The sequence below is a fragment of the Echiichthys vipera genome (genome assembly GCF_963691815.1).
Source record: "Echiichthys vipera genome assembly, chromosome: 2".
Classification (NCBI taxonomy): Eukaryota; Metazoa; Chordata; class Actinopteri; order Perciformes; family Trachinidae; genus Echiichthys; species Echiichthys vipera.
In genome coordinates this window covers 29402489-29414711 of record NC_139827.1, presented here as the reverse complement: position 1 = coordinate 29414711, position 12223 = coordinate 29402489, and the positions used below count along the sequence as shown (strand labels likewise).

Genomic DNA, 12223 nt, shown 5'->3' with positions numbered 1-12223 from the left:
TGTCCAAGTTTGACTCCTGTTTGCAGTGAATGTGAATGACGTCAGCTGACAGGAAGTTATCAAGGACCAATTCCATTGAAAAGATCTTTGATCTTGTGGTTATGGAAATGGATAAAATGAGCAAAGAGAATGTAAATAAACTCACCCCTCTGCTCCAGCCGAGTCATTGGAGAGCTCTGAGGAGTCTTCCTCATCTGATGAGCCTGCGCTGGACGACTCTTCATCGCTATCAGCCAGGCAGTAAGTCCGTGGCCTGTATCTGGAAACATAAACAAACACAAATGGATTACATACAACTGCTTGCATGCATTAACATATGCACATGGTTCTGTTGTGTTTCATTGTGTTTTGCACTTGGAAAGACTATAGTACCGTACCAACAAAACAATGAACACATGAGGTGTGGAAACAATCAGAAGGTGACATGAGTGTAGATACCTATGACTGTTCATGTGCACAACCAATAAACCTCTGGAAACATCACTGTTTTGAGAAAGAATTCAGTGAGTAAGCCTAAAGCAAACTGCTGCTCAGTATGTCTTCTGCAGTGTTTCCACCGTTTTCAGATGTAATTTAATGTGAAACTGAATTTTGTTTTCTGGGTAAAATGAGCTCACTTCTCACTTACTGGCAGTCAGTCTTGTTCTGAGAAGTAAATACTGCACACACACACGCACGCACGCACGCACGCACGCACGCACGCACGCACGCACGCACGCACGCACGCACACACGCACGCACGCACGCACTTTTATGGCTGCATCTCAACTGTATTTGCCCTGACATATATCAACACTTACTGTTCCTCTTTATTGCTGAGAATGGATTTGCGGGTTAGAAAAAAGCCAGGAACACAGATGAATGCACTAAACACACTAAGAAATGCATACTTAAATTAAAAAAAAAGCATTGAGTGGTAATATAAAATGACCGCAAAACTTTAGATATACAGATCAAGAGGATGAGAGTTGAACAGAAGAGATGTTGAAGGTCAAGCAGCACTCACCGAGAGCAGAAACACATCCGTTTAACAGCCGCATAAAGGTGGAATCCAGAAAAGGGAGGGAGGGAATAGCAGTGACAACAAAGAAGATATAAAAGACAGCAAAGATATAGAATACTGAGTGAGAGCCTAGCACATACACGTACACTTTTTAGTGTCAAGAAGAGGGGGGGAAGGCATATAATCCAACTGAAAAAACATCTTGAAGTTTTTCTAAAATGTGTGTGTTTGACTGCCTCACCCATCTTTGCCGAATTCCCCAAAGCGGACACTTTCTTCCTCCTTGCCCAGGCGAATAAGATTCATCTTGGTTTCCAAGGTCATCAGAAAGGAACCACTGTAGGAAATCTCCAGGTCAAACCACAGACCTAACAGGGGCATAGTGCTTATTAGAAATGTTGATATGAGAGAAAATTGAAGAAGTGAAACTATGAAAGGGGAAGATTTGGGGTTATGAGCCTAATATGCCGTACAACAGACTACTCTACTGTTATGTCACTAAATCTACAGTACACGCAAGCCCAGTCATCTCAATACATTGGTGTTTATAAGGTGAAAGGGTATCAGTTGACAAAAAATGAACGATTTGTCGACTTGAAAGAAGCACAGTTAAATCAAGGTAGCTATGAGTTTTAAGGTCAGTCACCGCGACACAGAGCACTAATGCCACATTCCTCCTCCCTGCCTGTTAAATCTCTACATATTTCTCTAACTCTTTTGTTTCCCCACCTCTAAGATTCTTCCCTTGCCCTTTTCTGTGGCAGCCCCCACCACCACCATCCCCAAGCATCCCAGGAGCGGGGACTCTTCTATTATCTCGAGGTGAGAAAGGCACTGAAAGTCTTGGCGAAGGGAGGAGAAAGAAAGAAGAAGAGAGAGCACGAGGTCCTTTGAACAGAGGGTGAACAGTTGGAGAGCACCCAATATTTCCCCCCTAGCCCGTTTGATATCAGCAGGGGGGGGACAGGCTGCATAAACAGGGTTCCCCTCATTCCCTTCTACCTCTGCTTTACCAAGCCTGCTGTAATCTGAATTATAAAAGCTCCTCAGAAGCCTCAATTGAAAGCTTGCCTTGCATGGGGCCTGCTATGTGCACTCTGTTTTCCTTTTTTCCCCCTCTCTTTACAACACAAGATCACATGTTCTTGTGTACAAAGAGCCATATCTAATCATGATAAACGGGTGTTGTTCCTCTTTACAGCACTGGGAGGCAGCAAAAGACGACGGCGGACAAGGGAAAGATGAATGAAGTGAGTGAGTCAGAGGATGACAGCCATTAAGAGATTCTAAACCAAAACACATTGCACTTTGCTGCAACTGAGAGAATTGTGCATGTGTGCAATGCAAAAGTCCATAAAGTGTGTACAAATACAATGGGCGACAGTTAGTGCACAGCTACCACAGCCCTTTTAATTAGATTATTAACAGCATACATGGTCCAGATACATGAATGGAAACAGTTTTTCAGATAGGATCAAGAAATGTAGTGTGTACTGGACGGCAAAAAACACAAGGACAAACAGCACTGAGTCTGGGTGCCCTCTCCTCACTGCTCTGAGTTAGCCTGAACACCAGCTGGTTGTACTAAATGATGTGATAATGAAACGAGTCTGCGCCAGAGAGCAAAACAATCAGAGTGAGAGTGAGTCGAACAGAAACTAAGCGGAGGAGAAATGAATGCAGAAAAAAAGCTACAGACCATCTCACGTTGGGATTACACCAAATCAGATTGGGGCAGGGGCGTAAAGTACTTTCTACCCCCCTATTTCCAGTGCGCTTGCTCAGAACACAATCATCTCTGCGAAGGTCTGTGAAAGCACAAGGTCTGCTAAACCAAGTGGGCTTTGCTTTAAGTCTGTGTTTGGCTGGGTCTGGGTTTAATGCAGAGGGCACTGAGGTTTGTTGGGGTGTGGAGAGAGCAGCCTTAGTGCAAGCTGCTGGACACAGCAGTGCTTCCTTAATTGGAGTGAAGCCGTATGGTAAAGAGTTAAGAGAGTGTGTTGCACATACTGTGAAATATTCTTTCAAACATGCAGGACAACTGCTTGTATGCATCCAGAAACGGACAGTACGCAATCTGATGAGCATGATGGAGAGTGTGTGCAAACACAAATGTGCATGGACACAAATCTACAACGTACTTCCTTGTGGAGTACACACATACACAGCTGGAGAGGTTCATCGATCCATTGCACTCAGCACGCTTGTTCCAGGAAGAAGCTGGGTCAGACACGATGAAGGCAGAACTTGAGACGCCCAGAGGTTACAGCCACTGTAACACCAGTGGAAATTTAAAAGGGAAACTAAACTGACCGTTTCAACTCGAAGTTTTCCAACCAGCACGTCAAGGTAAAACACACAACAGAAAAGAGGAATGAAACATTCACTTTCTCTGCTGTGGCTGTTGGAAACACACATGGAAAGCAAAATGCCTCTGTTTATCTTTAGCCTTTTGTTTGGAGTAGGTCCCTCTTTCCTGCTTCCTGTTTTGTTTCACTTCCAAGAAATACAAAACAAAACTGAAGCACATTGGGTTTTAGATTGACAGCAGGTGTTCTGGAGGAATATTTTTGCAATCTGTCAGAGAGAATTCAAAACGTTTGGAGACGAATTGCAGTATCTGAATGAAAGAGCAATTAAAGCTGATGACTTAAATTGACAAATGGTGGCTTATACACACCGATTGTGTTTGGAGTGGCTTGAGATGTGTTTTATCTGGAACGCTGCCAATAAATGCCATTGCCCTCTCAGTTGGGGATGTAATCAATTCTTGCTCTTATGATACGGCTATGTGAGAGCTACAGTGATCAAAAATGAGGCAGTGACTCAGCACAGGAGGGAGGAAGACAGTTAGATACTAAGACTAAAGAGTGAGTAAAGACACAAAGAAGAAGATGCAATGAAAGGGAATGCAAAAGGACGAGAAAAAGTTGGACACTACATATTAAACAGCTGAAGAGGAGGATCTGTCACTGAATGTAAGGGGAAATGGGAGAACCGGTGAGGTACAAAGAGATGAAAAGCTCAATGCTGATGCATGTCTAACATGACATAAAAAGATCCTTCTAATCAAAACTAGAACAGTCAGCTGAAAACTTCAGCGCTACTTGAGGCGACATAGTTAGAAATAGAATTACAGCAGGCAAATGTACGGCCCCACACTAAGCTAAAACCTCAAATAGCTAGGCCTCGTCTTCTCCCATCCACAGATAACCAGAAGTGCTGTTAAAGTGCCTAGGGCCTGACTTCATTTCTTCATATGAATGAAGCACACGTGCCTTTTTGTAATGCTCAAAGTGTCCAGTAAACAAGCATACCCTACTGATCTCTGAGCAGTGTTACTGCTGGTCATATCGTCTGGCAGTGGCTGAAGAGCAGGGGAAATGCTGGTACTTAATTTATCCATCTGAGAGCCTACAAGTAACGAGCATGCCTCTCTAACCTCAAGGGTACCACTGCCTAACAAGCTGAGTGGGTGTAAGTGCATGTTACGCTCCAGTGGGATGCACAGTAAACCTCATTCTGCTTGTGCTTACTGAATGAAGCAATTATTGTAGGGCTGGGCGATATGGCCAAACACTTTTATCCTGATAAAGGTCATTTTAAATCTTGATAATGATAAACTTGTATATCACAATATATAGGTGAGGGGCGCCTTTTTCCAAGCTTTGTCTGAGGGGAGGTCCACTTTGATGAAATAACAACATGGAAAGCCTATTTTTGTATACTTCTTGGTGAAAAATATTAAGTTTTCTCATTTATTAAAACTAAAACATAATAAGGCATCATCCAAATGACTTCTGTATCTGATATCTGTATCTATAGTATTGCCATAATATAGTTCTACTGCTGATTTTTCGACTTTACAATAGAACCGTATATACAAAAGACATTTTTGTATCTTTTTGATGACATCTTCTTCCTTCTTCTCTCTGTTGATATCATGTTATCTGCTCACATGTGTGAAATCATGGGCTGTATGAACTGTGTGGTAATGTTAAGTTTTGTTATAAAAACCAAAACTGCACTTTTCAAATGAATATTCCTTCATATATTTCAGAAATCATTTTTTGGGGGATTTCCATTTCCATTATTTTGAAACAGTTCCATAATGCCGGTGCTGTTTCATGTGTACCTGAACGTCTTCCCACAACCAAAGAATCAGATCAAGATGACGGTGTGACCCTTACTCCTGTGTTGTGGTTTTTTATAAGCATTCCAATTGGCTGTTAGCAATGTCTGATGGTTAATATTATCTTATCTTTTTAATGGAGAGTTAGACACAGCCTCAGTGTGATCGTATTAATCACAGCAGTAAGACAAGAGGAAGAATGGGCGCTGTGGCCAGTCATGAGACAAGATGTCACTTCTGGCCGCGCTGTGAATACATGCAGCAGATTGCAAAAAAGTATCCACCCCATTTGACATGTCACACTACGTCTACTGCAAATTATCTGGATATTGGAAAGATATGAACAAGCTCTAATTTTTGTTATGAATTTGAACAGAGTACTTTGGGTCAGTTTGGATTGGAGACCTACAGAGGATATTATAGGCAAAGTTCAAAACACATCAGCTCTAACACTTATAACACTGAAATAACGCATTAAGAACATATATTCATTGATTCCATTTGCATTCTGCCAAGCTTGTTCAAATGACTTCAACTCTTTGTTTATACCCCCGAGCATGGCTTTGAAGCTGTTTGGGAACTGACTGATGGAAATTGTGAAATCAGGCATGATGCATGACTCTTGCTTTTAAGAAACTTTGTCTTGTATAGTCCACATAGACTGTAAGTCCCAGACAAGCTGCTGTTAGCCACTTTCTCTTGTGTGTTCTTATATGACACAGCTAGAGTTCAAATAAATGTATAGGCAACGGCAAAACTAATGCAGCTCTACATTTGTGTTTACCCTCCAAATGCCATAGATTGGTGGAGATGGACTGACTGACAACATATACAAGAGAACCGTAAAGATTTAAACCTCTGAGAACTGACCACACCTGTGTCATTAGAATGTTCATAGTTACCTTATATTGATGCTGTAAATATTGCTTTCTATTATTTTAAGCAGTGGTAATGACTAAGTCCTCCATGGACCTTCATTTGAATCTTTCTGCATAATATATTCTTTCTTTTTTTGATATCCTTTGTTTGATATTTGGAAATTAAACTCAAAATCCTTGGATTTTTCCTTGTATGGTGATGAAGCAAAAATGATGCCACAATGACTTTATTACCTCTGCCAAGTTTACGCCACTGTTTGCTGGTTTGTCTGTCAGCAGGATAAAGGAATAAATATTGGCATAATTTTTCAGAGCGAAGCAGAATCACATGGCAGATACACAAATTATTTTCCACTTTCACTAACACTGAGATAGGGCATTTGTGCTGTGTTCATGTGCTGTCAGAATAATGGGAAAAATTACTCCTAACTGGGAAAATTCACACTGCATTACCAGTGAGAGACAGGACATGCATTGGCGGAGATCTGTGCTCTGAGTGCCCTTCTAGTTTCATATATGTTTTCGTTAGAAGGAGAGATGAATACACATCTTTAGGGATCTGATCATATTTTGAAGGTATTGCATGTGTGGAAATTCTGTTTCCTTTAAATGAATACTTCACCCGGAAAATGATCATTACTTCATATTACCATGAATTCTTGAAGAAGTAAAAAAAAAAAAGGATTTTTTGCATGCCTCCGTGGTTAACAAATATATTTGAAAAGCAAATATATATATATATATATATATATATATATATATATATAGTAACAGTAAGTTATTGATCATTTTGAGGGTGAAGTATTCCTTTAATGAGACAGTTATTTCCAAGATAGAGCAATGTTTATCTGGCCAAGAGAGAGCACTTTTTCAGGGTGCAAGCTTATCACCTCCACAATCCTGGAAACCCAGACACTTTAACCACTGGCTTTTTATTCTTTTATAGAGGACAAGAAACGCTCTGGGTTCTTTGTATTTCTTTAAACCAAGCACAATTGTCTTGGGTGGTGCTTAGCCCACATGAGATGTCAGGATAAATCCAAGCACTGTACATCCATTTGCTTCACAGTTAATGCATCTTGATAGACTACTACTGTAACTAGCATTACCACCTATTTATCTTTGTTATCTCCAATATTGACATAGCTAACTGACCAGCAGCCATCAGTATCGGAGGGTTGTGCTTTCAAACATAAGAAGCACTCATATGTGCTCTGCGGATAAGCAAATATTGTACAACAAATGGAGTCTTCCCAGAATTCAGCACATAGGGCTAAATGTAGCAAACAGTTAGTGTTACTGGCCAGACATGCCAGTACCTATGTACAGAAACCAGTGTGTGAGTGGTTGAAAAGGATTTCTCTCTTGCCTCTGTAGTCAATAGAGGGTTTGGATGCCCCAAGGATTCTGGGAGTGGCTGACCCCATGTCCAGTTCTTTCAGGGTGAGCTCATTCATGAAGTAAGGCAACTGAAAAAGACAACAGAACACAACTGAGCTGAGCTGAGCACACTCTTCATTAATAATTATTTTACAGATTAAGATCTAACCAAATTGATAAGCATACATCTTTCAAGTATTCAGTATATAGGCTGTCAGCTTGAACAAAAGAATGAATATGGATTATGGATACATGAATCATGAAATAAATACACTCATGCACATACACTTGGATGGATGATACACTCTGCCCTCCACCACACCTTATAACCAACTATGTGTCAGTCCCTTGTCAACTAAACTGATCTCTCACCGACACTGTGGACACTCACACAGGCCAAAACAAATTACACGATGAAGTAAAATAGGCTTGCCTGGGTGGCAGGATCAGAAAGAAACAGTCTTGCTGTTCAAATTTCAACCACTTTTAGAGTGAAAGGCTGATGAGGGGCCTTTGCTCCACTCACCCGTATCTTGCTGAGTTTCATCTGAATCTTCTTAGAGACCAATTCAGCCCAGTAGGGCTCGCTCAGGAAGTCCCAGAAGACCCGGCCAAGAGCCGCATTCACCCAGGCAACAGTATCCTCCTCCTCTTCCTCCTCCTCCCTGGGCTGCACCTGAGCTGAAATGGTGCTCTGAAGCTTAAGACACAGCAGGCGAGGTCAAAACCATTAGGAGAAAAGATTAAACTTATATCTCTGTACAGGAATCTAAAACAACAACACAATTTAATCTACCCCTGGAAATATGTAGGAGGATAAGCCACGTCACACTTGTTGCATAGAATTACACAACCTGTAACATAGTAAGATTGAATTGCAAATGACAAGAAAAGCTGGTGAGCTACAGTAAGAAAGGAAATTAGAAAGGTGTTAATAGCATAAATGAAGGATGAGTATGTGTTACCTTCTTATCAGCCCCAGGGCTGCTCTGAGGACTCTGCAGAGCAGGGCTGGCAGCTGAAGGGCTGACTACCGCCTGTTTTGGCAGTAGGGAGGCCATGTATACATTGTAGTCAAATAGAAGTTTGGTTTTGGCAGTGCCTGCTGTTGTTGAGGAGACTGAGGAGTCCTTTGACCTCGGCTGAGATGCAAGTGCCTCATCCAGACTGCTGCGGCTGCTGCTGCGACTGTGAGAGCTCGGAGCTGTGAGCCACGGCAAACATCAGAAAAAGGTTTGGAATGAGATGATAGACAGGTTTTTGGTGTTTGCATAGTACTAAAAGTGCCAGTGTGTAGGATTTAGGGGGATGATCTATTAGTAGAAATGGAATATAATAGGGGTGTGACAAGATATTTTCCCGCTGCTTTTAACTTCCAGTATTTTCTTTACAGGCACAGTGGATTTTAGCGGTACTCATGGTTTAGTAACTGTCTGTCAGTCAGCTGGTGAAGGCAGGGTATCCAGCCGCTGTCACACAGGAGCTGCTGACTGTCTCAGAACTTGTCATATACGGAGATTTCAGGGTCAGGTGCCGACACTGAACATATAAATTGTAGCCTGATGTTAAAGAAGCTGCGGTGGTCCACGTATTACGTGTTTCTGTTACAGGGCACTATCTTACTAGACTGGGTATCCCAACCCCCTTCTACCGGCGATTTGAATTCGCTCTGCACAAGGGTCTGGAAAAGAGCTTGTTTATTCCTCCTGTTTCCTATCCCTTTTTTCTGGATCCAATCCCCAAGCTGGCTATTTTCCCCTGCTGCACTATTAGCTGGTTGAACCCGATGACGACAGAAGCATTGCAAGCAGTTTTGTGTGTCCAACATGGCGGCCACCGAAGCACAGCAACCGCTACCCGTTGATTCAGCTGTCGCTGCAGTTTTAAATTATCTCAGTGGGAAGTGTACTTTGGAAACTGAGCAGAAATTTGCCCTGGTGCAATTCCTCCAAAGAAAGGATGTATTTGCTTTACTGCCTTCTGGTTTTGGTAAAACTGACTGGTTAAAGGACTGTCCAATTGCATGCCAGGCTACTATCTTTCTACAGTGTTTACATAATGTTCATGTCTTTCCTGTTACTCTGTTGCTGTTTCCACTTACATATTGATATCGCAAGACAAGTTCTCACCTTGAGAAATATTATCACATTTAAATATTGCAAGATCTCGTGAAACTATTTCTCGTCACACCCCTAAAATATAATATTTACAACTATGTTTCAATTTGTGTATAATCACCTTAAATTAAGAACCGTAGTGTTTCCGTTAGCTTAGTAAGAGTGATGAAGGAGCGATGCCCGCCATGTTTCAGACAAACCAAACACTGGCTCTTTCACTTTTATGTTACCTGAAGGCCACTGTCAATTCTACTACATGCTTGGAAAAGGGAGAGCTGAAGGAAGAGATGTTCAGTTGGTTGCATCTGCAACCTCACTGCTAGACGCCACTAAATCCTACACACTGCTCATTTGTATTTCTCTATCTGTATAGTGTGTAAAATATATATGCATGAAAAAAGTAAGCAAAATTTTAGCCTTGAAAATAAAGACAAAATAAAGGGAAAATGGAAAAAATATCTCTCATCTCTCAAATTGTCTTGCTCACCACTCTTACTAGCTGCACCACTTGAAGCCTTCTTCAAGTCCGCCTTTGGCTTGGAAGCTGATAGAAACCGCTGGAACCACTCCTCCTTCTCCCTCCCAGTCCTTCCAAACAGATAGAGGGTTAGGTCTTTGCTGGTCGAAGACGACCAGCCTCGCTCCTGTGCTCCTCCTGCCACCTCTCCTCTGTCTCTTTTGTTGCAGCTCTCACTGGCCTCACACCTGTCGCCCTCAGCCTTCGACATGAAGTCATCTTGTTTGCCAAGTTCAATGCATATGGGGTATTTTTTGTTCCATATACGTTTCCTGGCCAGGCTCTGAGGCGCTAGATATACCTGGGGGTGGATTACAGAAGACAGACCTGGGTCACACAAAAATGGATTTAAAAATACCAAATTTCATAGAATGTTGAAGACAATTTGAAGCCATAGACAATTAGACACAGACGATTTATGTAGGTCATTATCAATGTTAAAATGCAACATTGTTTCGTGAACAGCACATTCTAAACTAACCTTGGAATAGACTTATATGGACTCAAATATCTGAAAATTGACTTTACAAGATCCCCTGGTTAAACAGATAACTTCTCTTCTTAATCTTTTGAATCTACACTAACAACCTACTTTGCTTTTGGTGAGGTCATAGATCTTCTGACTGATGTAGGTGACATCGGGTTTTGGTTCATTGTGTGTGGCACGGCGGGCCACGTTATGGTTGGGTTTAGACAAACGAATGATGGAGCCCTCCAGCCGGACATACACAGAGTGTGTCAGTGTAGCATGGTACGTCTCTGGGTCATAGTTCGATATCTCATTCATCCAGCCCTGGAGGGAAGACACATGATGTTGATCACTTTTCAAGGGCTGGGTTCCAAAACAAGCATACTGGAAAACAAATTCAGTCTGAAATTCAAATAAGTAAATGTTCCCATATTGATGAGTCTGTCTTTAAAAACCTGCCATGTTTGCATGGTGTGTGTTTTTAGCATGTGAGTGAAATGCATTTGAACAACTGCAAACAGAGGAGATAACGATCTAAAACTGTGCCTGGAAAATGAGGACACTGTAAACATCTGCTAACCATGTCTCTATGAACTTCACACTGATAAGAGAGTGTCTTGTATCCACTGTATTTTCAAGTGGAGTCAAAGAGTTTGTTGTCATCTGTTTTCTGTGGTAGACTTTGAATTTCCTCTGGCTAAATTAAGCTCAGGATCGACTGCTCTGTAACTTCAAAACCAAATGCCACAGAAATATGCATCTTGCATCGCACGTTTATCTTAATTCTCAGCACTCCATAGATGCAGCTGTACAAGGTTCCATTATAAATAAATTAAAAATAAACAAATTAATTAATTAAAATGTACTCCTCAATTGCAGATAGGTGTGAAGGTAAGTGTAAATATTTGCTTGTCTATATGTATTAACCCTATAATAGACTGATGACCTGTCCAGGGCGTACCCCACCTTTTGCCCAGTGAGTGCTAAGGTAAGCTCGGGCCCCTCATGACCTTGCACAGTATAGGCGGGATTGATGGATGTATAAATTATAATATTTAGTAAGTAGGGTAAAAGGTTACATCCCTTAAAATCAAACCTGAAAGGACTCCAACACATTTGAGCTGCAATGCTGCTAAATTAGCCTCATGGGTTGTTTCAACTTTTCCTTGGTACTTTAATGTCCCCTTGTACTGACATGATGATGAATAATCTGTAATTTAAAAGTTACATTTTGTTTCCAAAATTGGATTAAAGTAGAATAAAATAAATAAATAAATAAATATCAGGCCAAAAAGCAGGTATCGTTGACAATGAATAGATACTAAATACATTATGCATTGTAAATTTAATTCTTGTTTAACTTTTGACCGATTTGTGAACTTGAACTGTAATTTCTGTTCATTTTGAAGTTGCTGGTGCTTGTTATTATGATTATTTTATTAATAAATAACAATTCAGTAAATTACATATCCTATGTGCTTCATTTAGCTGTTACATCTTGTTATAAAAAGTTAGGAAAGTAATGTTGAAGTCAAGCCTGATGTTGCCTAAACATAAAAGAATGATCACTTCCACACAATGAAGCACACTGGTATCAAATCAGAGCTCCGTATTGGCTGATACCCAAAGCCCAGGTATCAGCCAATACGTTGGAAAAAGTTGGAAAGGTGGAACCCTACAGCTTGTCCTACTGTATATTACATTGACCTATAAAGAGATAAGTTTGT

At 41.1% G+C, this 12223-nt stretch overlaps 1 protein-coding gene across 3 annotated transcripts in view; it reads right to left on the bottom strand.

Annotated features, from left to right (window-relative positions):
* The window catches only part of LOC310961622 (testis-expressed protein 2-like), a 40398-nt gene that overhangs the window by 6329 nt on the left and 21846 nt on the right, over positions 1–12223 (bottom strand). For all 3 annotated transcript variants that reach the window (XM_083933758.1, XM_083933757.1, XM_083933759.1), the window contains 7 exons: positions 10620–10820; positions 9998–10328; positions 8359–8597; positions 7920–8093; positions 7383–7482; positions 1245–1371; positions 146–259 (listed from right to left, as the gene is read on the bottom strand). In XM_083933758.1, the coding sequence (XP_083789884.1) occupies positions 146–259; positions 1245–1371; positions 7383–7482; positions 7920–8093; positions 8359–8597; positions 9998–10328; positions 10620–10820 (1286 nt within the window). The remainder of the gene's footprint in view (positions 1–145; positions 260–1244; positions 1372–7382; positions 7483–7919; positions 8094–8358; positions 8598–9997; positions 10329–10619; positions 10821–12223) is intronic.